Source organism: Mustelus asterias, chromosome X, assembly GCF_964213995.1.
Source record: "Mustelus asterias chromosome X, sMusAst1.hap1.1, whole genome shotgun sequence".
Taxonomy (NCBI): Eukaryota; Metazoa; Chordata; class Chondrichthyes; order Carcharhiniformes; family Triakidae; genus Mustelus; species Mustelus asterias.
This window is the reverse complement of record NC_135834.1, coordinates 11,668,903-11,695,608: the sequence shown is the minus strand read 5'-3', so window position 1 is coordinate 11,695,608 and position 26,706 is coordinate 11,668,903. Positions and strand designations below refer to the sequence as shown.

Here is a 26,706-nt window from a genome sequence, read left to right as displayed (position 1 = left end):
CAATTTTTTCACGGAGTACCAGATTTCTACTACCCTTTGCATGAAGAACTGCTTCCTGACATCACCTCTGAACAGTTCAGCTCCAATTTAAAGTTATGCCCTTTGTCCTGTACAGCTCCAACAGTTGAAATAGTTTATCTTTATCTGCACCATCAACTCCTTTACCTATTTTAAGAACCTTGATTAGATAACTCCTTAATCTTCTACACTAAAAGAAATACAAGCTGAATCTATGCAACCTCCCTTCATAATTTAACCCTTTTGGCTCCAGTGTCATAGTTGAATCAGCGCTGCACCTTCTCCAAGCCCAATATATCCTGACTGAGATCCATTGCCCAGAATTGAACACACGACACCAGACGCAGTATAACCAAACATCCACTGAACTGCTGCATAACTTCTTCCCCTATGCAAAAGGGCAAGCAATTAAGAAAATATTTACATGGGATTTATAATTATAATTTGCAAGTTTTTTTAAATAAACAGGTGATAACAGGTCTTGTGACACAGTGTTAGTGTCCTACCTCTGGGCCTGAAGCTCTGGGTTCGAGTCCCACTTCAGGGCTTGATGGGCACAGAAAGTGCGTCCATAATGTGACCAGGTTGATTATCAGCCTGCAAATCCTTCCAATATGCCTGTTAAGAGCTGGAAAGTATACTCCAGAAATCAACAGCAAACCATTGCAGTACTTTGCAAGCATGATCATGGAACAATCAAACAAGACTATGGCTGCCAATACCCTCTTAAGGCATGGCACCTGGAGAAGATAACTATGCAGCTGAGATTTCCTTTCAGTGAAACTCCTTTCCAATAATTCTCTGCAGTCAGGATATACAACTCGGAGTCTCATTTAGGGAGGGACTTGCTTAAACCTAACTTCAGGTTAGATCATTTCATATATATTGTGCCAAATAATTAAACTCTATCAAATTCTCATACCCTTTTGCCCTTCGAGTTCTTTCTGCCCTTCCGTCAGCTCCTCAGAAGTGGCCAATCCATTCACCAGTTTCTGCTGGACAGAGGGAGGAGGGGTGGGAGGCAACGAGGAAGGTGGGGTTGGTGGATTGCTCAGATTGTTCTGCTAAAGAATGATAGAAAATTAATCCACTGAGTACTTGAATATTAAGAGGCAACCGTATTCAAGTTTTTTTGAGAAATATAAAGCAGCAAATACCAGTGAAATGTAATATTTAAATATTTTACAACGAAGGCCCTTTACATGGATTTACTGTTACCCTTTTAGGTTTATTTTTGGGCTCAGCATCTTGGATGACTCCTGTGTGTGGGCCTCACCTCAACTTTTCCAGACAGTATTTTCACTTGCCCAGATATTCTCAAAATTAGTAGCATGCACAGGGACTAAACAGAGGATCATATTCACATACTGGTTTTAGAACATACCCACATACATGATTCTTCTCGATTTTGGAACAGTGCAGAATACATCATACCAGACAGTAACTTGGATTCTAACTGCCAAATTCACTCAGCAGTAAAAGAATAAGCGAACAGCAGCTATCAGGAATTACAGATTTTACACAAGTTAATATAATTAATTATTAATTAACCGTGGGGTGGCACAGTGGTTAGCACTGCTGCCTCTCATGCCAGGGACCCAGGTTCAATTCCCAGCTTGTGCGGACAGACTCTGCACGTTCTCCACGTGTCAGTGTGGGTTTCCTCTGGGTGCTCCAGTTTCCTCCCACAGTCTGAAAGACGTGCTGGTTAGATGCATTGGCCATGCTAAATTGTCCCTCAGTGTACCCGAACAGGCGCCATAATGTGGCAACTAGGGGATTTCCACAGTAGCTTCATTGCAGTATAATGTAAGCCTACTTGTCCCACTAATAACTAAACTTTAATTTACAAGTCGAAAATAACACTTGCCTGGAATTGTTCAACTAAACAGATAGACCACACTTTGATCACTGCGTGCAGTTCTGGTTGCCAGATTATAAAAAGGATACTGAGGCACAGGAGAGGGTGTAGAGATTTACAAGGATGATACCAGAAATGTGAGAGTAGACATATCAGGAACAGACCAATAGGTTGGAGCTCTTTTTTTCTTGAAAATAGGTCGAGAAGTGATCCAATAGAGGTTTTTAAAATTATGAAAAGTTTTGGGAAAGGTTTTGAGTGCTGCCTCTTGTGGAAAAGAGCATAATTACAGGCCAACTATATATGGTCGGTCACCAAGAAATCCAATAGGGAATTCAGAAGAAGGTTTTTTTTTATCTAGAGAGTGGTGAGAATGTGGAACTCGCTACGACAGGAAGTGGTTGAAGTGAACAGTATTAGATACATTTAAGGGAAGCTGGACAAACATGAGGGAGTGAGGAACAGAGGGTCACAATGGCAGATTTAGATGAGGAAAGATAGGAGGAGACTCGAGTGGAGCATAAATGTCAGTATGGACTGGGTGGGCTGAGTGGCCTATTTCTGTGCCATACATGATGTAACCCTCTGAAACTTTGTATTCTTCCATGCTGGTTCTTTCCCTATTCTCACCAAGGAAGCTATCACACTCTTTGAAGCTTCAGACAGATACCCAAATTTAACCAGCAAGGGCTTAAAATTACTTTTCAGAAAATCACCAGAACCAAACAAACTTAAATATGGGCTGTTAAAACTTAATGGGTTCCTTTTTTAAAAAAAGCTGCCAACCAAATATTTGAACAAATCTCCAAGATGATAGATCAACTTTGCCTTTCCTTTGGATACTTGGTTGAGACGAACAGTTAAAATCAATAACATTTTAATCCGAATAAAGGAGAACATGATTTTCTGTGTGCAAACCAGGTCTTAAATCCCTGACAAAATGCAAAGGCAAATTTATGCTGCACCTTGACACAAATGCTTCATTTTAGTCACATTTACCTTGTAAAGAAGCTGCGAGTAGTAATCCGGAGCACTATCTAGCACTGCATTCCCAAACGACCCTTTCAGCTGGTTTTTGCTGTTGAATGGACTGCTCCCAAATGGAGGAAAGAGACCAAAGTTCACCTCAATGGTAGGTTCCACCAAAGGAAGGAGGGAGAGTTGCTAAGGAGGAAAAAGACAAGAAAACAATGGCCACTTAACAGAGAAATACACAGGTTTCTCTCCAGAATAAAGTCCCAGGATAGATGACCTTCTTCGTTTAAGGACTAAGGGACATGATTTAAACCCAAGTCACATAAGCATTTACATTGTCTTTAATGTGGTTAAAATGTCCCAGACATACATTTTAAGAGTGTTATCAAAGAAAATTTGTAGAATCATGGGATGAAAGTCTCCATTATCTCCCAGCTTTTATGCCCCTACATAAAACGACTAAGGAGAGTCTCAACCCTGTTAATAACTGGCATGGGCGCAATGCAGCGGCCTATAATCAGCACATACCATCATTCCCAATCAGGCAGATCAGAAAGATCTGAGAATACACAACACTCCCTGACAAAAAGAAAATGTAATCTGAACTCAAGCTTGTCATACCATTTTATATCCAACCACCAGAAGGAATGTTAGAGTGCAAGATCATAAGAAACAGGAGCAAGAGTAGGCCATTTGACTCATTGAGCCTGCTCTGCTATTCAATATCATGACTGTTCTGATCGTGGCCTTAATTCCACTTTATTGCTCACCCCCACCCCGTAATCCTCGACTCCTTTTAAATCAGAAATCTGTCGAACACAGCCTTGAATATATTCAATGACTCAGCCCCCACTCTCTGGGAAAGAACATTCCAAAAACTAACAACCCTCAGAGAAGAAACTCTTTATTTTTAAAATTTTATTTATAGAATGTGAGCGTCACTGGTTAGGCCAGCATATATTGCCCATACCTAAGTGTGCTCGAGAAGGCTGTGGTGAGCTACCTTCTTGAACTGCTGCATTCCTTATGGTGTTGTTAGGGAGTTCCACAATTTTGACCCAGCAACAGCGGAGTAACGGCGATATAGTTCCAGGATGGTGTGCGGCTTGGAGGGGAACTTGCAGGTGGTAGTGTTCCCATGTACCTGCTGCCCCTATCCTAGGTGGTACGGTTGTGGGTTGGAAATATGCTGTCGAAGGAGCCTTGGTGAGCTCCTGCAGTACATCTTGTAGATGGTACACACTGCTGCATTGTGCATCAGTGATGGAGGGAGTGAATGTTTAAGATGGTGGTGGATAAGGTGCCAATCAAGTGGAGCTGCTTTGTCCTAGATGTGTTGGAGCTGCACTCATCCAGGCAAGTGGAGAGTATTCAACACTCCTAGTGCCTTGTAGATGGTGAACAGGCTTTGGAGAGTCAGGTGGTGAGTTACTTGCTACAGAATTCCCAGCCTCTGACATGGACAGCTTCAGTATCTGAGGAGTCGCAAATGGTGCTGACCATTGTGCAATCAGCAGCAAGCATCCTCATTTCGAACCTCAAATGGCAGATCTCTTATCTTTAATCTGTGCCCAGGAGAGGAACCATCTTCTCAGAATCTACCCTGTTTTAAGTAAGGGAAGTGAGAGCTGCGGTTTAAAAAAAGCATATAGGAATTCTTCATTCAAATATTAGAAGATTTCCAGAATGTGATTCTACAGTGCAATCTCATTCCAGAGTTTCTAAATTATATCAAGGTTTATTTAAAATCTCACACTGGTACCTGTTGCAACTGCTTCATAAGAGCATCTGTACTTTTTATTCCTTCATCCTTTTTGCTTTTCTTTCGAGAGTTGCTGCCTCTGTCGTTTGCCTTTTGTGTCCTTTTCGTTTTCGGGCCCAAGTTTTTCTTGCTAATTTCCTGAAGTTCCTTTATCTTGTAAGCAAAAACCAAAGGATTAAATTAAAAAGTGGGACTGTCTGTTGAGTGCGAAGGCGATTTAAGTGCATGGCCCTTGAATTTTTTTTTGCACGTTGTACACATGCGCAACTCTACAGGGGCCGACTTTTGCACGGGGGCTTTTGGGTTGCTGTGAAGCTTCGAAGGAACAGTGATTGGGATCACAACAGGAGCCTCCATTATTCCTGGCGGATCACAAACTGCCAAAAAATTAGTGAGAAACATTCTACTGGTCCAATATTCCTTCGAAATCACAGGAACCCTGGGATAAGATACCAAATAAGAGTAAAAATGAAGGGAAGTTTGGAGATAAAACATCTTTTGCAAAATGTGGATGGGTCATTTAAAAATAACATCTAATTTACTGCTCGCTACACAGCCCCAGAGATTCCACTCCTCTCAGGCTAATGACACTAAAGAAGCTACAACAAGGTAGGCATTTTCTTTTAAAGCACACCTTCTCATCCCAACCATCAGACTAGCAGGCCAACGTACTAAAAAAGCCTTGTGATCACTTCAGACCCACTCTATTAACTGCTTGTATAGGTTTCCACAATTTTACTGAGTGTAAGATTGATTCCTATTGTTACGAGATTGGGCAGCAGAGTGGCACAATGGCACAGTGGTTAGCACTGCTGCTTCACAGCGCCAGGGACTCGGGTTCAATTCCCAGCTTGGGTCACTGTCTGTGTGGAGTTTGCACATTCTTCCCGTGTCTGCGTGGGTTTCTTCCGGGTGCTCCAGTTTCCTCCCACACTCCAAAGATGTGTGGGTTAGGTTGATTGACCATGCTAAACTGCCCCTTAGTATCCCAAGATATATAGGTTAGGGGGATTAACGGGGTAAATACATGGGATTACAGGAGTATGAGTCAGTGCAGACTCAATGGACCAAATGGCCTCCTTCAGCACTGCAGAGATTCTATGAATCCTTCTATACAACACATAGACTTTGAATTTCTGGCGTAAAATGTTAAACTGCCGATGTGACCCCTGTCTTCCTATGACTATCCTGCTTTTTTGTTCTCACCATTTTCGCATTTTACTTGCAGAAAAACCTTTCTACAAACACAAGATTTTGCAAACAACTATAGGAATGAAAAGATCAAATTAATTTACAATAGACATCTTTTTTAGTGTCCGAATAGAATTGCTTTTAAAGTCAGCAAAAACTCAGGGTTCGAGGCTCGATTTAAATTAGAAGTGGAGAAACAGCATTGGAATGGCATAACTCCATTAAGAGATTAAACTTGCTGTGAGTGGTTGCCTATGAACCTACTTACATAATTCATGCGAAGTCTGATCTTCATGTGCGAAACATTGACATGGTAAGGGCATTATACAAAGATTGTGATCTCAATGTAAACTATGATTTTTAACTAACCTCTGAATTTCCGGTTGCACCTTGTAGTTTTCGATCTATCATCACAGCTTTACTTTCAATGTGACCTTTTACAGTTAAGTGTGTTCCATCTCCAGAGCGTTGTGCCACAAGCTGCAAGTTCTTAGTGCGTAAAAGTTTCTGGAGAAGCAGCTGTCCAGCCTCAGACCTTGGAGCAAGAAAAGAATGATCCCCTGCATTCAAGGCATTGATAGAGTCAGTATTTGACTCGTGCTTTACAGCTCCTTCTGGAAATCCACAGCGAATTGCATCAATGCTTTCCTGTTTCACTAAGTGACCTGTACCTGCTGTGTTGGTGTCTTTGGTAGCACCCTCCTGTAATGTAGGACAGCTGCCCTGTCTTCCTATGACTTTCTGTACACATTCCTCTTGTCCATTGGTCTGATTCAACAGTGATGACTCTGATCTCAGCCCAGTGGATTCCTCCTTTGTTGCATGACTTGGGGGAGATATCGGGAAGTCAAACGTACAAGGTTTCTTCAAGTCACTTTGTTCATGGATCTCAACATTCATTCTGGCTTGAGACTCAGTTACTGAACCTGCTTTTCCAACAGTCCCATGTAGTTTCATTACCAATGTATCAGGCTTTGAATCAGGCATCTTTTGAGGTATAATTGCTAGCGTGTCTGTCATGCAAGCACTACTTTCTTTGGATTCATGGTCTTTGAGCAATTCTGGTTGTGACTGCATTATTGTTTCCAAAGTTTCACCTTGTAGTGCCACATCTCCCAAGTTTGTTTTATTTAACTCTGGGTGTGGCATTTGTGAACGATTGCAATGAGCTTGGCCAGACACCAATTCACTTCCTGACCCCATGTTCTGCCTTGCTCGTTTGTTTTGAATTAGATGGGCCATCTCTTGTGGCTTTCCGCCATGTTCGGTTTTTACCTGCTGAACATATACCATTCCTGGACGAAAGTGGCCTAAGCCAAGCTGTTGGCCAGTTATATGAACCGGACGCAGCCCTGCATGCTGTTGCTGAAATGACTGTGAAGTCATGATGTTTTGTACTCCCGGTCTTGGATCTCCCGTAGTTCCATGCTGCTGAGATGTTGCTACTCGCACCACTCCTTGTAAACTGAGACCATTATTCTGTTGTAGACCTGTTACAGCTTGTTGTTGTACACGTCTCATTAACTGACCCTGCTGATTTATAAGTCGCTGCTGTCCTGCAATGCCTTGTTGCATTGGCTGTTGTATTGATGTCACTGCTCGTGTTTGTAAATTCTGATACATCATACCCTGAGGTTGTCCCAGTCCTGCTGCATTCTTGGACAGCTGCTGCTGTCTCATCATATTCTGAGTTAGTGGCTGGTTACGGTCCTGTCCCATTATGCACTGGGTAGGCAGCAGAGATTCTTGTTCCATTACAATTTGGCCTTGCTGCTGCTCCTGCCTCACTGTGCCTGTAGGTGTTTGTTCCTGTTGCTGCTCCTGCTCCTTCTCATGTCCCACCATACCTGAAACCTGCAGGGGTTGCTGCCCACCAACTGTACCCAAGTTCTGCATCTGCTGCCCATGGCCCATTGTACCTGGAGATTGCCTATGCCCAATTAGGTTCTGCAATTGTTGCTGTCCCTGACCTTGCCCCAACATGCCTTGTGGATGTGGCTGCTGCTGTCCCTGCTCTTGACCTATCAAGTTCTGTGCCAGCTGCCCCTGCCCCATCAGACTTTGTGGTTGCCCCTGCCTAACTATACTCTGAGGCTGCAGCTGCCACTGCCCCATCAGGCCCTGTAGCATTTGCTGCTGCCCTTGCCTCATCCCAACCAAACCTTGAGGCTGCTGCTGTTGCTTTACTTGCCCCAATGGACCCTGAGGCTGGGGCTGTCCCACTCCTATCATGGCACGAGGCTGTGGTTGCTGCCCCATCCCCACTGTGCCCTGAGGCTGGGGTTGCTGCTGTCCAACTCCGATCATGCCCTGAGGCTGGGGCTGCTGAATAATCCCCACTGTGCCCTGAGGCTGCTGCTGTCCAACTCCTACCATGCCTGGAGGCTGGGGTTGCTGTTGTCCCATCCCTACTGTACATTGGGGTGACTGTTGTTGCTGTCCCATTCCCACTGTACTCTGCGGTGACTGTTGCTGTGGTCCCATCCCCACTGTACTCTGTGGTGACTGCAGTTGCTGTCCCATCCCCACTGTACTCTGCGGTGATTGTTGTTGCGGTCCCATCCCCACTGTACTCTGCGGTGATTGTTGTTGCGGTCCCATCCCCACTGTACTCTGCGGTGACTGTTGTTGTGGTCCCATCCCCACTGTACTCTGCGGTGACTGCAATTGCTGTCCCATCCCCACTGTACTCTGCGGTGACTGCAATTGCTGTCCCATCCCCACTGTACTCTGTGGTGACTGTTGCGGTCCCATCCCCACTGTACTCTGCGGTGACTGTTGTTGCGGTCCCATCCCCACTGTACTCTGTGGTGACTGCAGTTGCTGTCCCATCCCCACTGTACTCTGCGGTGACTGTTGTTGCGGTCCCATCCCCACTGTACTCTGCGGTGACTGCTGTTGCTGCCCCATCCCCACTGCGCCTTGTTGCTGGGGTTGCTGTCCCATACCCACTGCGCCTTGTTGCTGGGGTTGCTGTCCCATACCCACTGCGCCTTGAGATGACTGCTGCTGCTGTCCCATACCCACTGTGCCTTGAGATGACTGCTGCTGTCCCGTACCCACTGTGCCTTGTTGCTGTCCCATACCCACTGTGCCTTGAGATGACTGCTGCTGCTGTCCCATTCCCTGCCCCAATGGGGGCTGTTGTCCCATTGGGCCCTGGGTTATCTGCTGTCCAATTGCTTGCTCCACTGTGCTCTGGGGCTGGGATGGTGTTTGCTGTCCTACTGTACTCTGGGGAAGAGATGGTGGCTGAGACTGCTGTCCCATCATGCCCTGGGCTTGAGCGAGTTGTTGCTGTGGCCCGACTCCCATCGTAGCATGGGGCTGGTTTTCTTGTCCCTGTCCAATTGTGCTCTGGGGCTGATGCGGCTGTCCTTGATCCATTGCTCCCTGAGGCTGGGATTGCTGCCCTTGCTCCAGTGAGACCTGGGATGGATGCTGCTGCCTCATGCCCTGCCCCATCATGCCCTGAGGCTGATGCTGCTGTTGTCCCTGTCCTATTATGCCTGGCAGTTGGTGCCTGATGACTTGCAGTGGAGCCGGCTGTCCCATTATGCTTTGTGTTGCTAGGTGTTGGCCCAAAACATCTTGAGATTGCTGCCTCATTATACCCTGCATTCTAGTTTGATGCCCTATTGTGCTTTGCTGCTGGCCTTGGAAGGGTGTGGAAAGTCTCAGAATACTGTTCTGTCTGATAACACTTTGTGGGTGGAGTTGTCCTGACACAGTTTGAAGGTGATGCTGTTGCAGTGGTGTCATTGTTCCCAACTGCTGACTCTGGGAAACAACCCCTTGTTGATGCCCTATGAGTCCTTGCTGTTGCAAAGGAGCACTGGATGCCTGTTGCTGTAAAACCAGATTTTGTTGCTGCTGTTGGGAAGTGAGGACTTGCTGTTGAACTGTAAGACCTTGCTGATGGACCAACTGCTGCGCCATAAGACCTTGCTGGGGCCGCGGAGGTTTTGGATGACTTGTAAGACCCTGTTGGTGGGGTTGCTGATGCCCAAGGAGGCCTTGCTGTTGACTCATCAGCCTTAAATGTTGCTGCTGTGGTGCCAGACTCTGCTGGTGTTGTGTTGCTGGCTGCGTCTGACCCATGTTACTGTGCTGTTGGGGTAGCTGCTGCCCTGCAAGAACTTGCTGCTGCTGAGCAGATTGGTGCTGTGACTGGACAACAATCCCTTGCTGTTGTCCAATGAAGCCTTGCTGCTGTTGACCCATGACACCCTGCGGTGTTGGTTTGTTACCCACAATATTTTGCTGAGTTGTTGGTTGAAGCTGTCCAATGATACCTTGTTGCTGCAGCTTGCCCATGATGCTTTGCTGCTGAGATGGCCCTACAAGCCCTTGCTGTTGAATAAGTTGCATTCTTTGCTGCAGTTGAAGCTGTCTCTCCTGCAAGAGTCTGCTTTCATTTGTAAGCGTTTGAGCAGCAGAATTTCCAGGAAAAAAACTGGTTGAGGGAGCAGAAGATACAGTTCCTGAGGCAGAGGGATATTCCTGCTGCTGAGACACAGCTGAGGCCAAGAATGTTGGTCCCTGTTGCAGTGGTACTGTAGCCCCGATTTGTGGCATTCTTATATTTCCTGCGTGTCCTATTAGTGTATTTGGTTGCTGAGCTATTGCTTGAGATCCAAGGATTGCCCCTCCTTGCTGGGCTAATGCTGCTGATAACATGGGTGTTGAAAGTTTGGGCATTACTCTCGGATTCTGGGATGAAGTTGTCGCCATCATCCCCGAGGGGGATAAAGAACATTTCTGTTGCTGTTTATTCCGATATTCTGTCATAAGGTTTGTATGCTCCTTTTGCTGTTTACGGACCTAAAACATATGTATTAAAAAAATCTTAGAGAACTGAAATATAATGGAGATTAGACAAAGTCAGTACAATTTTATAATAACCACCTAACTGGCACATACTAAATCAACACTAATTTCAGTGGGATTAGTTAAACACAGTTGATTCGTTTTGCAACCAATTTTACAATATTAACTGTGCAATTCTGGCTGCCATATGATTAAAAAAGATAGAGGCACTGGAGAGGATGCAGAAAAGATTTCCAAGGATGATACCAGAAATGTGTGGGTTTACACATTCAATCAGCAAAGGATTTGCAGGCTGGGTCCCTTTTCTCTTGAATAAAGGCTGAGGAGTGACCTCACAGGTGTTCAAAATTATGAAAGGTTTTGATAGATAGGTATTTTTGATAGGTAGAGACAATGTTAAGAGTGGTGAAAATGTGGAACTCACTATCATAGGGAACGGCTGGAGCAAATAGTATAGAGGGGAGTTACACAAGGAAATGAAGGAGGCAATCGAGGGTTACGATGATAGATTTAGATGAGAAAAGATGGGAGGAGACTCGAGTGAAGCATAAACACCAAGATGGACTGGTTGGGCCAAATGGCCTGTTTCTGTACTGTATTTCGAATGCAATCCTGTGTAAACTTCTAGAACAGGTGAGGATAAATTCAAAAGTTTAATTTCATGGCTTATTCTACATAAGGTTTGGTCAAAAGTTCTCATTAGGGAGACAGTTTTAACAGGAAAGCATTTTTCTTCACTGAAGACAACAGTTGAAGCAGTTCGATAAGCTGAAAAAATTAAGTTTTTGATATACACAGAACAAAAGCCCAGAGATTATGTAGAATTCATGAGGAAGGGAAAAACAATAAAAAGGAAACTCAAGTCAAAATTTCTTTCATAAACCACCGGTACTGGAGCTTGTTCCATATATTGGAAGGAAAACTTCCAGAGGGGTTTTGAAAAAAAGACATTGCATCCAAACATGTACATATGTATAGAGCTGTCTTATCAGGAAGAATGGGATTAATTGGATGAGCAAGCTAGTTGGTCCATCAAGATCAACGGATGGTTTTCTCCCATCTGTAATAGATTACTATGGTAGCTGCACTACTATTTAAGGTAAAAAAAAATTGAGGTACTGCAAGTAGTTTTATTAGGCAACACCAAGGTTGGGTCCTGAAAGCATCCTACCTGATCAAGTTGTTTCTGAATTTTACTTTGTTGCTCTGTAACTCGCTTAAGTTTTTCTGCATCTGCCTCCGGAAACTCACGTCCCGCCTTCTTGGCTGTCCGCTGTTTGGCACATAATGCTTTTCTAGACTTCCTATGGACACCAATCTGTTCTTCTAAAAATTTCAGCTGCATTTGAAGTAGCTGTTGTGTGTGGAGCAGCCATTCTTCATATTGACGGTGTTCTGCCTCATCTAGAACACAAGAACCAAACATAAGTAAATAATACAACTGACATATCCAAAATATTAAAATCTTCCAGTGTGCAATTTTTGAACCAGAATCCCTATAGTGTAGGAGGAGGCTATTCGGTCTATCAAGTCTGCACCGACTCTCCCAAAAGAGCATCTTACTAGCCCAACACACACACACAATCCCCGCATCTCCACGCATTTGCCATGGCCAATTCACCGAATCAGCACATCTTTAGACTATAGAAGGAAACCCACACGGACAAGGGGAGAATGTGCAAACTCCGGAGAATATGCGACAGTCACTTGAAAACAGTTATAAAGACTTAGGTTTAGCTCCTTTAAATTAACATGTGAATAGCTAAAAGATTAAATATGGTTATACAATAATATATTTCCTGTTTAGAAAATATAAACAACGAAAAGTCACTATAGAGGCAGAAAGTCCCACATCAATGCAATCATCTCCATGGCTGTCTCCATTAACTCAGTGCTGCTCTTTTAAGACTGATTGCTGGAGAGATGTGAACTTTGCTAACTGCACCAATTTATCATTTTCCGTGCCAGTTTCCCTTGACTTGATTCAGCAGTATTTTTGTGCTGATTTTGAGTTGGGTTGAGTGTGTCCACATTGCATCTCCTAGCTTCCACCTTTGAGACCATTGTTATCCCATCACTCGGACTGGATGTGAACCCAAAAAGGGCACGGTGGTGTGAACCCACTGAAGATTTATTAAACTTGACAAATGGAATATTTCTCCAGATAAAATGAACACATTTTAAGAGGAAATTTCCCAGCTATTTCCATTGGTTTAATTTCTGTAGTCTAAGGATTATTACTATAAAAGAAAACAGAGCCATATCTCTAAAACGACAACCCAACAAACTAAACTAATACATTTGTTCCCAAACAGAATGACAACTATGGTGACAAGTTGTGGTCAATTTTGGCAATCAGAAATTACAGTAGATTTGTAGGATTTGCATAACAAGTATACTGTAAATTCTAGTTCAAAGCTCTAAGCTAAAATAATTAGTAAGCTTTGGGCAAGGATCAGAGAGAACCATGCCATGAAATCAACAGCAAACATTTGCCAGTGAATTGCTGGTTACCTCAACTGGTCGACTGGCAGTCTGCACAACTTTTCAAAGCTATTACTGAACATGCCCATGAATGGAAACGTTAACTTTGCTACTTTTCATGCAAAAGACAGTTAATTTTTTAAAAATTCATTTGTGGGACATGGGCATCACTGGTTGGCCAGCATTTATTGCCCATCCCTAGTTGCCCTTGAAAAGGTGGTGGTAAACTGCTTTCTTGAATTGCTGCAGTCCACGTGCTGTGGGTTGACCCACAATGCCATTAGGGAGGGAATTCCAGGATTTTGACCCAGTAACTGCGAAGGAACGGCCGATATATTTCCAAGTCAGGATGGTGAGTGGCTTGGAGGGGAACTTGCAGGTGGTGGTGTTCCCATGCATCTGCTGCCCTTGTCCTTCTAGATGGAAGTGGTCGTGGGTTTGGAAGGTGCTGTCGAAGGATCTTTGGTGAATTGCTGCAGTGCATCTTGTAGATGGTACACACTGCTGCTACTGAGCGTCGGTGGTGGAGGGAGTGAATATTTGTAGATGTGATGCCAATCAAGTGGACTGTTTTGTCCTGGATGGTGTCAAGCTTCGAGTGTTGTTGGAGCTGCACCCATCCAGGCAAGTGGGGAGTATCCCATCACACTCCTGATTTGTGCCTTGTAGATGGTGGACAGGCTCTGGGGAGTCAGGATGCGAGTTACTCGCTGCAGTATTCTTAGCTTCTGACCTGTTCTTGTAGCCACTGTATTTATGTGGTGAGTCCAGTTGAGTTTCTGGTCAATGGTAACCCCAAGGATGGTGACAGTGGGGGATTCAGTGATGGTAACACCATTGAATGTTATGGGGTGGTGGTTAAATTGTCTCTTATTGATGATGGCTATTGCCTGGCATTTGTGTGGCGCAAATGTTACTTGCCACTTGTCAGCCCAAGCCTGGATATTGTCCAGATCTTGTTGCATTTAAACATGGACTGCTTCAGTATCTGAGGAGTCGCGAATGGTGCTGAGCATTGTCCAATCATCGGTAAACATCCCCACTTCTGACCTTCTGATGGAGGGAAAGTCATTGATGAAGCAGCTGAAGATTGTTGGGCCTAGGACACTACCCTGAGGGACTCCTGCAGAGATGGGGGAGGCGATGGCCTCGTGGTATTATCGCTCGACTATTAATCCAGATAATTTTCTGGGGACCCAGGTTCGTATCCCGCCATGGCACATGGCGAAATTTGAATTCAATAAAAAATATCTGGAATTAAGAGTCAACTGATGACCATGAAACCATTGTCGATTGTCAGAAAAACTCATCTGGTTCACGAATGTCCTTTAGGGAAGGAAATCTGCCGTCCTTACCTGGTCTGGCCTACATGTCACTCCAGAGCCACAGCAATATGGTTGACTCTTAACTGCCCTCTGAAATGGCCTAGCAAGCCACTCAGTTGTAACAATCGCTATAAAGTTAATTATGGAGATGCGGCTGTATGGTGACCAGGGCTGCAAACTGAAAGTTAAAGGGCATTCGACATTTAGGAGAGATAGGCATAAAGGAAGAGGAAGTGGTGTCATACTGTTGGGATCAGTGCATTAGAGAGACAGGATCTTAGATCGGAAGATGTAGAGTCAGTTTGCGTGGAACAAAGAAACAGCAAACTTAGTTGCTTATAGGCTGGTGGTAAAGTAGTACAGTACAATATACTGTTGGCAATGGAGGGCACATCAGGACTTCATGTAACAAGGGTAATTAATGGATGGATGACTTCAAGCCTCATATAGACTGGATAAATCTGATTAACACTAATGTGGAGGATGACAAATTGCTGGAATGTATACACAATGGTTTTCTAGAACAGTATGTTGAGGTATCAACTAGAGAACAGGCTATTTTAGACCTAATATTGTGTAATGAGAAAAGGCTAATTAATAATCTTGCTGTAAAGAAGCCTTTAGGGAAGACTGACCATAATATGATTGAATTTTGCATGAAATTTTCAGGGTTTTCATCTAAGTTAGAGGTAGATTGGGGAACTACATTATTTGACAGTCGATAGGCACTGGCTCGCATTTAGAGAGTTGTTTGCAACAATTGTTTGCAACAATTTTACATTCCTCCAAGACACCAAAAAGCAGTAGGAAAACTAATCCAACTATGGCTAAGAGAAGTTCAGGATTCTACTAGATCGAAGGAAGAAGCATATAAAGTTGCCAAAAAGGTAGTAAGTTTGGGTGACCTAAAAATTCTGTAAAGAAGAACCAAGAACTTGATAAAGAAAGAGAACCAGCGGATGTGGTGTATTTGGGTTTCAGAAGGCTTTCAATAAGGTCCTAAACACAGGAGGCCAGTAAGCAAAATTAGAGCTCATGGGATTGGTAATGTACTGGCACAGATTGAGGATTGGTTAACAGGCAGAAAACAGTAGGGATAAACAGATCATTCTCAGGTTACCAGGCTGTGTGTGACTAGTGAGATACCGTTAGGTCACTATTTGGGCTCCAGTTATTCACAATCAATTTCAATGATTTGGATGCAAGGACCAAATGTAATATTTCCAAGTTAGCTGTTGATACAAAACTTGGTGGGAATGGGAGTTGTGAGAAGGATGCAAAGAGGCTCCAAGGAGATTTAGACACACAAAGTGAATGGGCAAGAACATGACAGATGGAATATAAAGTTATTTCCTTTGGTAGGGAAAACAGAAATACAGAGTATTTCATGAATGTGGAGAGATTGGGAAGTGTTGCTATCCAAAGGGGCATGGGTGTTCTTATTCACGAGTCACCGAAAACTAACATACAGGTGCAACAACAATGATGAATGGTATTGAAAGGGATTGGAGTACAGGGGAAGGATGTTTGGCTGTAGTTCTATAGAGCCTTGTGAGACCACACCTAGAGTACAGTATTGTGTGCAGTTTTGGTTTCCTTACCTACGGAAAGATCTACTGGCCATTGAGCAAGTGCAACGAAGGTTCACTAGACTGACCCCTAGGATGGTGAAATTGTCTTGAGGAAAGATTGAGGACCTGTATTCTCTAGAGAAGAATGAGGTGACGTGTAGAAAAATTTTAAACAGGGCTCTAGGGTAGATGCAGGAAGGATGTTTCCTTGGTTGTGGTTGGGGCAAGTGGTGTCCAGAATAAGGGGACACAGTCTCAGAATAAGAGGTGGGCCAAGATGAGGAGGAATTTCTTCAGGCAGAGACTGGTGAATCTTTGGAATTTTCTACCCCGGAGGGCTATGGAGGTGAGTATTTTCAAAGCAAGAGATGAGAGAGATTTCTAGACACGAATGGCATAAACGGATATGGGGATGGTGCGGGAAGATGGCATTGAGGTAGATGATCAGCCATGATTTAGTTAAATGGCAGAGCAAGCTTGAGGGGATGAACGACCTTGCTCCTATATTCTTATATAGGTTATAAAAATTCTGGAAGGAAACCCGTGGCAACAAAAAAGATTTATTTTGTCTAGTTGACTTGGTGACTGTTCCATTAAATTCAGTCGCAATGTGTGAACAGTTTAAAAAGCTAACAGCAGTTAAAATCTTCATCTCCAAGCTGAACTGACATCAGGAAGAGCAAAACAAATACACGGGATTTGTCCAACTACGTTTACGGCAACTGTTAAGTTTTGAATCTGTTGAAATCTGCAACCGTTGAGAAAATATATTTGCGCTTGAACTGTCTTGGGTAAAATCAAATTGACATGGAAACATTTAGAACCCGAAAGAATTAAATTGGGTTGGTTCAGCTTCTACAATTCTAACAATTACAAGAATCACTGTGGAGGTGTATGCGTGGCTTAAGAGTTGGTGCAGGAGGGAGGGTTTTACATTCCTGGATCACTGGGACCATTTCTGGGGAAGGTGGGACCTGTACAAATGGGACTGTCTACATCTGGTCGGGACGTTTTGCTAGTGCTGTTGGGAGGAGTTTAAACTAATTTGGCAGGAGGGGGGGGGACACAGACTGTTAGCAGAATAAGGGCACAGAATCATACAGCAAAACAAGTCAGAGGGAGTGCAGCTATATTAAGTTTCAAGGATGTCGGCCAGGCATTATGGGCTATACTTCAACTCCAGGAGTATTGCAGGTAAAATGGATGAGTTGAGGGCAATGATTGACATGTGGAAGTGTGATATAGCAGCCATCACATAGACATGGTTGAATGAAGGACACGATTGGCAACTCAACATTCCGGGATATAGAATCTTCAGGCCAGACAGGGGAGGGGGTAAAAGAGGAGGAGGCATTGCATTATTAGTTAAGGAGTCAGTTACTGCAGTAAGGAGAGATGATATCTTGGAGGGGGCATCAAATGAAGCTTTGTGGGTAGAGCTTAGGAATAAAAAAGGGGCAGCCATATTGTTAGGTATTTATTATAGAGCCCACATAGTCAGAGGGATATTGAGGAGCAAATATATGCTCAATTTGTGGAGATGTGTAAAAACAAGATATTAGGTGATTTCAACTTTCCCAACATTAACTGGGATATACATAGTGTTAAGGCTTTGGATGGAGTAGATTTCTTGGAATGTGTACAGAAGAACTTTTTAGATCAATATGTAGAGGGTCCAACAAGGGAAGGAGCTGTGCTGGATCTAATTCTCGGGAATGAAGCCAGGCAGATGGATGAGGTGGTGGTGGGGAACATATTAGCGACAGCGATCACAACATGGTAGAATTTAGGCTTGCTACAGACAAGGAAATAAGACGAGCTGCAAAATATAATTTTGGATTGGGGAAGAGCAGATTTTAGTAAGACAGGATCTGGCCAAGGTAGACTGGGAACAACTACTAATGGGGAAATTTACAGAAGAGCAGTGGGGGGCATTCAAAAAGGAAATGGGGAAGGTGCAAGCCCAGCATATTCCCTCCAGAGTGATAGGAAAGAGTAACAAGCACAGAGAACCAGGGATGACCAGAGATATTCAGGAAACAAGGAGAAGAAAAAGAAAGGCTTTTAAAAAGTACAAGAGGAGCAAATCACTGGAGGCATTAGTGAGGTACATAAAGTGAGGGGTGGAGCTTAAGAAAGCAATTAGGAAAGCAAAAGAGGGATATGAGAAAGCTCTGGCTGGTAAAAGTAGGGAAAATCCCAAGATATTCTATAAGTATATCAATGGGAAGAGGATAACCAGGGAAAGAATAGGGCCCATTGGGGACCAAGGGGGCAATCTGTGGGTGGAGCCAGAGGACATTCAGTAGAGTGCTGAATGAATACTTCACATCTGTCTTCACCCAACAGAATGAGGACGATGGTATAGAATTCAAGGAGAGAGACTGAGGTTCTTGAGCAAATTGACATAGGGACAAGGTACTGGAAGTGTTGGCAGCCTTAAAAGTGGATAAATCTCCAGGTCCGGATGAACTGTGTCTGAGGCTGCTGTGGGAGGCAAGGAAGGAGAGATTGCAGGGGCTCTGATCCAAATTTTCAATTCCTCTCTGGCCACAGGGGGAGGTGCCAGACGACTGGAGAACAGCTAATGTGGTTCCACTATTTAAGAAGGGTTGTAGAGATAAACCAGGGAACTACAGACCAGTGAGTCTCACATCAGTGGTAGAGAAACTATTGAAGAAACTTCTGAAGGAGAGCATCTATCTCCACTTGGAGGGGCAAAGCTTGATCAGGGATAATCAGCATTGCTTAGTCAGAGGGAGGTCATGCCCAACAAATTTGATTGAATTTTTTTGTGGTGGTGACCAGGTGTGTCGGCGAGGGTAGTGCAGTCGATGTAGTTTATATGGATTTCAGCTAAGTCTTTGACAAGGTCCCACATGGGAGACTTGCAAAGAAGGTAAATGCATATGGGACACAGAGTAATTTGATAAAGTGGATTCAAAATTGGCTCAGTTGTAGGAGACAGAGGGTGATGACAGAAGGCTGCTTTAGTGACTGGAAGCCGGTGTCCAGTGGCATACCACAGGGATCTGTGTTGGACCTCCTATTATTTGTCATTTATATAAATGACATAGATGAGTATGTGGAGGGTAGGATTAGTAAGTTTGCAGACGACACAAAGATTGGCTAGGTGGTTAACAGCGAGGCGGTGTGTCTTGGGCTACAAGAAGATATAGATAAAATGGTCAAATGGAATTTAACCCTGAATTGAGAGAGGTGATGCACTTTGGAAGGAGTAATTTGACAAGGAAATATTCAATGAATGGTAGGACACTAGGAAGTTCTGTGGAACAAAGGGACCGTGGCGGATTTGTCCACAGATCTCTGAAGGCAGAAGGGCATGTTCGTAGGGTGGTGAAAAAATATAGGACACTTGCCTTTATTAATTGAGGCATAGATTACAAAAGCAGGGAAGTCATGTTGGAGTTGTATAGAACTTTGGTGAGGCCACAGCTGGAGTACTGTGTGCAGTTCTGGTCACCACATTATAGGAAGGATGCAATTGCACTGGAGGGGGTGCAAAGGAGATTCACCAGGATGCTGCCTGGTATGGAACAGTGAAGTTAAGAGAGGTTGGGTAGGCTTGGATTGTTTTCCCTGGAGCAGAGAAGACTGAGGGGGTGACCTAATTGAGGTGTACAAGATTATGAGGGACATGGACAGAGTGGATAGGGAGCAGCTGTTCCCCTTAGTTGAAGGGTCAGTCATGAGGGGACATAGGTTCAAGGTGAGGGATTAGGGAGGATGTGAGGAAGAACTATTTTACCCAGAGGGTGTTGACAGTCTGGAATGCACTGCGTGGGAGGGTTTTCGAGACGGGTTGCCTCACATCCTTTAAAAAGTACCTGGATGAGCACTTGGTACATCATAACATTCGGGGCTATGGGCCAAGTGCTGGCAGAACGGATTAGATGGGAGTTCAGGTGTTTCTAATGTGTCGGTGCAGACTCGATGGGCCAAAGGGCCTCTTCTGTACTGCATGATTCTAGATGAAAAGCTTTATTTGCCACTTAGGAAGTAGCTCCTTTTTGAAACCTGACAAGTGAAACTTTAACTAGAGGAAATTAATTCTAAAAACTAAGACAGCTAAAGACATTAAAACAAAGTAGAAAACTTGCAAGTGAGTACAAAGATGTGTGAATTAGATCCACATATTTTTCTGCCCGCAACAAAAGCTGTCATTTTCAAAACAAACATGCTTAGTCATACAGCATTGCATCAACATTAAATCTAGATTTCAAAAAAGATCTAAACAGCAAAGCCTCTAACTGCCACACAGCCAGTTCACAAATAAAGCAAGCTGAAGACTTACTGATAAACCCTTGGACAAAGGTTGGCGGATTTGGCCGAGTCTGCATCTGCTCACTATTAGCCTCTTGCTGGAAGACAGAAAATGTTACAATTAAAGGATTCAGACTGACATAAAATTAGTTTACACACGAACACATTTAGAATCAATAGCTGTAATGTCTCACTGCAGCGCGTGAAGGTTGTTTTTACTTTTTATACAGGTCTCTCATCTTTCTTTTCTTTCTACAGCTGCAACACACTTTTTAAAATTACTATACAATCATTTTTCAACCGGTTGTCTTATTCTCTCTATGTCCAAATATCTTTTGACTAAATGTATTGAAATTTAAAAAAAATAATTTTACAAAATTGTGTTAAGTAAAATACTCGGAGATTCAGAATGACAGGAAGCAACATTTGAGGATTGGTGTGGGGGTGGGATTAGACTGTTGGAAAGATGCTGCATGATGGGTTATTGAGAGAGAACGTGAGGCAGAGGGGCAGGCTCGGAGAAATTTGGATATTGGGTGGAAGGTGCACTGTGGGCCAGAAGAAAGGAGCTGAAGTTGGATTGTGAAAGGGGGCAGGTGGGCTGTGGTCTAACAGCAGAAGTAAGGCATTTGAGGTTGGTGCATGAAGGCGGCATAGTCCTGGGGCACATGAAAACGCAAGGAGCGTCTCCTACAAGGGGCTGCTGCTGGAAATACCCCATATAGATGAATGAAACCCCTAAAAACTCTGAAGCAAAAGCACAGATTTTTAAAGCCCACCTTCCCTGGCATTTTTCAAGCAAAATGTCCATACTCATATTACCATAAACTATACAAATAAGTCTAGTTCTCTCTTGCCCACACCATTGTCTGTCTGATAACACTTCTGTCTCTCTCCCCCACAACACAGCCTGCCTCTCTCTCACTCCCAAGCCATTGTGTGCTGTCTTTCTGCCCTTGCTACTGTCTCTACTCATCTGCTGCAGTTGCTCTTGCCTATCTCACACACCTTGTGTTTTTCTCTTTCTCCCTCCATCCCATCTTAAATTTTATTTTGAGCTATTGCTGTCTATAAGGTCCTTCCTCAGTGATGCTTTTATTATAAGCTGTTAGTTTTGGCTCAACTGTATGAGATATACAATTAGAAACATACAGAAGAAATGAAACAGCAGTTTAGAAAACTGTGGATGGGAAAGAATTCCAAGTAATTTGGAGATGATACCGTGGAAGATTATAGGTGGGTTGGGGCAGGCTGAACTGCCAAAGACTCTGGGTAGGATGGAGCAAGGCCATTGAAGGGAGTAGATGAGGTCAGCAGAACTTAAACACAGTTACTATGACTATCAAGCCCTTCTGCAGAATTCCAGGTTCAGAAGTCTGTGCTGCGCCACAAGTAACATTCCACAACATTTACTCTTTGTAAACACTCAATACAGAACTCAGACAGTTTTAAAGTACCTGACTGTTTCCAGGTGGCAATTTAGCCTGTGCCTCATTTGGTCCTGGAGCCCCAGCCAACCTTTGTGCCAACAATGAAACCTGCTGTCTAAACATCCATTAAAGAAAGAACATTGATTAATCATGAACATCTGACAAATGACTTTTCATCTGCTACAGTTAGCTCATTTTAAAATTAAAAACACAAAAGTCTGTTTAAATCTGAATTTCACCAATTCACAATTCCCACTCTGGATTATGTATAGTATTTTCATTTGCCGGGATTACCTTTACCTAAATCTCTGTTTTCCTATTACTTTGCACAAAATCAATGAAAACAATGATAGCAAAACCTACCTATTCATCCCTGGTGCCACAGTGATGTTTCCTTGTGCCATGACTTTTTTAATTCCCTTCAATGCCACCATTTTTGCCTTGGCAATGGGATCCATGATATCATCGGCTGCAAATTTATCCAAATCTACAGAGAGAGAGAATCTGGTGAAACTGTTCAAAATGCCGCACCTAGAAATTTTCTTAGAAAATTGAGCCCTCAAAATAAGCAGCGATGAACAAGTTTAATTCTGTCACTTGGCTTCAAATACATATTACTAAATTGCAGATGTTCTGTTGTGAAATTTGGTGCTTTGCACAATTTGCAAAATTTCAAAAGAAAATGCTATCAAAGGGGAGAATTAAACATCATGGAAATATAATTCTGTCAAACTTCTAACTTATGCAGGTGAAAAGCAGATTTGGTATGTTAGACTTTTCAACCTCATGATATATCCATTGAATAAATCTAGAGATTAGCAGATTTTCTACTCTGGGGATTAATCTTGACGCTTTCAACCAAATTTAAATACTCACTACTGATCAGTATGTTACAAACTGTACAACACACCAAGTTTAAACATGCTTCAATACATCCATATCACACAGTAGAGGGACGTCATTAATTTCCTACTGAATTAAGTTTGTCAAAATGAAAATACACGTAATTGCCCTACAGCTGAGATAAAGTACTGCTAATGGGCTCACATTCAAAATGTGTCCTAGCGGAGAAAGAGAGGGGGAGGAGGAGGTGGCCAAGATCAAGATAGATTACCTACCTGGGATCATCTTCATTGTTTGAATGGCGTTCATCCTTCACATACAATAGTATAGCCTACCTTGATATGTTCTGAGGCTGGACAATCACATGAAAATGTTGTCATAATGTTGCAGATAGGTGGTGCTGCAGGCTACCTCTTAATTCCACATTGAATATAACACTACGGTTTGTGCAATTGCACCAATTCATTTAAATCTGAAGCCAAAATAAAACTAATTAAACTCATTGATAACACTCCCACCACCAACCCCTTTCCACCACCAAATTTACTCTTTTGTGGATAGATGGGCAGAATTCAAGTGACTGGGGAAGACGTAAAGAATGAAGATGCCCCAACCAAGTAAACAAACTACCTTCTTCATTGCATTCCTCCACACACCACAGAAGCATACCCAAGTGGAAATGATTCAGGATGAGCCTGCACAAGAACTATAACACGAGCTATCAGCATTAGTTGCCATTCTTGGCAGTTGAACTTTAATAGCCATGTTTAGTAAATGTGAGAAGTGCGACAAGTGGTAATCTTGCATGTGTCATAATTTGAACCCAATTGAGAAATATCAAGGAAGCAGCTATGAAATAGATAAAATTACATTTAGCTTGCCACCTTTTATATAGGCTTTTAATGTTATTCAGAAACCCTCCCAAATTTTTTTTTAAAAAAACAGAATTGCCATAAAGTACCTGTACATGAAACCCAAGACACTTTGCACACAGCAAAACCTTAGAAACAGCACAATTATTCTGATTTTGGTGGTGGTAAGGAGGAATGTTGCCAAGGCATCAGAGGACTCCTTGCTCTTCACAGGATCTTTTAACACCCACCTCAACCACCAGACAGGCCTTCGGGGACAGTAGCTGTGTAGGATGCACTCAACCATCCATTTGCTTTTAATTCTTGATCCATAGGTCACTGTTAGGACTGTCTAAATTGCTAGGCGAGATTTGTAAGCAGATGTGTGATTGGAAACAACATTCTTGTTCTGACTCCTGTGGCAGCAGATGAAACAATGAGGTAAGAGTGGGAAGTGATCATAGATAAAATGCCTGTGCCTGGAGGCATTCCCTGTCAAATATGTAAAATCACATACAGCCTTGAAGTTCACCAACTAAATTGAAACAATAACAGTGTCGCTTTCTAAGCAAGAAACACAATTTCAAACATCCAAAGTAGTGCAAATAGTGGATAGAACTAAATCCTGGTCACAGGGAAGCCTAACAAACTTTTCCTCATGAGCATAACCCATCAGTCCAGGTAACACTAGTAAATTTATACTACACTTTTTCCTATTGCTTCTATATCCTTTTAATAATGAGTTGGCTAAAACGGCACACAAAACTCAATGTGTTATGCAAGACCATAAGAAATAGGCCAGTTGAACCATCAAGCCTACTCCGCCATTCAATAAGATCATGGCTGATTTGATTGTGGCCTTAACCCCACTTTTCTGCCTGTCTCTCGGAACCCACTCCCTTGTCAAAGATCTGTTTAACCCAGCCTCGAATTTACTCAATGACCCCAGCTTCCATTGCTCTGTGGAAATGTTCCAAAGTCTGATGATCCTCAAATTTCTCTTCATCTCCGTCTTAAATGGAAGACCCATCATTTTTAACGTTGTCCCCTTGTTCTAGATTCTACCAAGAGAGGAAATATCCACTCAGCCCCGTCAAGTCCCTTCAGAACCTTATATAGTTCAATGAGATTACCTCTCATTCTTCTAAACTCCCATAAGTATAGGTCCAACCTGCTCAACTTTTTCTCATCAAGACAATCCTTTTATTCCAGGAATCAACCTAGCGAACCTTTGTGAACTGTTTCCGATGCAAACATCTCTTCTTAAAATGAGACCACCAAAACTATACACAGTGCTTCAGTGCGGTCTCAATGTCCTGTACTGTTGTAGGAAGGCTTCCCTACTTTTATACTCCACATCCCCTTGTAATAAAAGCCTACATTCCATTTGCCTTCCTAATCTGTACCTGCATGCCAACTTTTATGATTCATGTACAAGGACTCCCAGATCTCTGTACTGCAGCATTCTGCATTCTATTTCCATTCTAATAATATTCTGCTTTTCTATGCTTCCTGCCAAAGTGGACAACCTCACATTTTCCCACATTATAATTTGCTCATGGCCCAGGTAGCAATCCAGAGATTATTACCTTTGGGGTTCTGTTTCTTAATTTTGTCCCCAACTGTTCATACTTCCTCAGCAGAACCTCTTTCTCCATCCTACCTATGTCCTTGGAATCCACGTAGGCCACAACACTTGGATCAATACTCGAAGTTCCTCACCAACCTTGAGGAGATGTCCTTAACTTTGGCACCAGGCAGACATTACAGCTTTTGGGACTCATACTCTCGGGTATGAGAACAGTGTCCACCCCCCTAACTGTACTATCTTGTACTACATTTCTTTTTTCTCCATCCCACTTGAATGGCCCCCTGCACCGTGGTGCTGTGGTCAGTTTGCTTATCTTCTCTATGATCCCTGCTCTCATCCACACAAATTGCAAGAACCGCAAACCTGTTGGTCAATTGCAAGAGCTGAGGCTTCTCCTTTGCTACCTTCTGGATCCCCATACCTGCCTTCCTTGTAGTCATCCCCTCCAGTTCCTGACCACAGACCAAATCAGAAGTACCTAATCTAAGGATGAGAGTGCCTCCTGGAATAACTGTCCAGGTAACTTTTGTTCTCCCTGATGCAATGCAATGTAGGAAGCTTGGTCTCCAGCTCATCAACTCAGAGCCAAAGCTCCGCAAGCTACATACACTTAAGTGCAGATGTAGTTGCTGTGGATTACACAGATCTCAATCAGAATCCATATCCTACAACTGCAATAAATCACCTGCCCAGATTGAAGCTACTGCTCCAGTTAAAAGGGGGAATGAAAACGCACCAATTGCCCACTGAGACATCTAACTAATGCCTCCATTATCCAGTTCTCAGGTCTCGCCGTCTCTGGCTCCCTCTCTTGGGCCACTCCTTTTTCCGTAAAATGCCAGACCAGCACCTCATCCCTCATTTACCAAATTCGCAAATTTAATTATTCAGTCTCATACCACTCCATCCCCATCTGCCACCTTTGTGCAACTACTGAACCTCCTGTAGTTGTGGCAGTGACGGGAAGCAGTTCAAACTAGCTACCTAATTAACTACCATGTAGCTGCTTCTAAGCAGAGACCTTGATTATCACTAAGATGGAAATAAACTACAATTCACTGTGACAGTTAAATGCTAACTGCAAATTTGACACCAATTGAGAAGAGAGCAACCATTAAAACTTCCCCACTTAGCAAATTCCCAAATTTAAGCACCCAGTCTCACTGCACTCAATGTCCAGCTGCTACAGTTGTGCAATGTAATTAGGCCCTGCACAATTCAACATTACCTCCATACTTCTGTATTCTATGTTCCTAGATAGGACATCACTACACCAAGTCTGTTTTTTTAAAATACAAAATTGCCTCCTCTATACCTGTAATGGGCTATTTATCTGCATACAAAAATCTTTCTTCGCCTTTAAATCATTTAAAATCAATTAAAGGTATATTTCTGTTCCTCAATGCAAGGTTTTGTATTTTCCTACTTTAAGTAGCATCTGCTTATCCAGTTAAGTTTCTGATATAAAAAAATTCAGAGGTGTAACCAAGAGTTCTTTCATGCAACAGTTTACAAGCCGAATTCACTTCCACTATCTTTTCAAGTCATGCACTCCAACAACTTTCAAAGGAAAATTAGATACATACTTGGAAAATGAAATATTTGCAGAACTATGGGGAAAGAACCAGGGAGTGGTGCTCACTGGATAGCTCAAAGAGCTGGCATAGACTGGACGAGACAAATCACTTCC

General features: G+C 43.1%; 1 protein-coding gene across 12 annotated transcripts in view; it reads right to left on the bottom strand.

Moving 5' to 3' along the window:
• Positions 1-26,706, bottom strand: part of kmt2d (lysine (K)-specific methyltransferase 2D) — a 219,505-nt gene that overhangs the window by 31,358 nt on the left and 161,441 nt on the right. For 9 of the 12 annotated variants that reach the window (XM_078201292.1, XM_078201290.1, XM_078201295.1 and 6 more), the window contains 8 exons: positions 22,095-22,218; positions 21,759-21,846; positions 20,333-20,399; positions 11,809-12,041; positions 6,177-10,631; positions 4,617-4,769; positions 2,879-3,043; positions 941-1,082 (listed from right to left, as the gene is read on the bottom strand). In XM_078201292.1, the coding sequence (XP_078057418.1) occupies positions 941-1,082; positions 2,879-3,043; positions 4,617-4,769; positions 6,177-10,631; positions 11,809-12,041; positions 20,333-20,399; positions 21,759-21,846; positions 22,095-22,218 (5,427 nt within the window). The remainder of the gene's footprint in view (positions 1-940; positions 1,083-2,878; positions 3,044-4,616; positions 4,770-6,176; positions 10,632-11,808; positions 12,042-20,332; positions 20,400-21,758; positions 21,847-22,094; positions 22,219-26,706) is intronic. The other 3 variants (XM_078201294.1, XM_078201296.1, XM_078201301.1) reach the window with 1 other exon arrangement.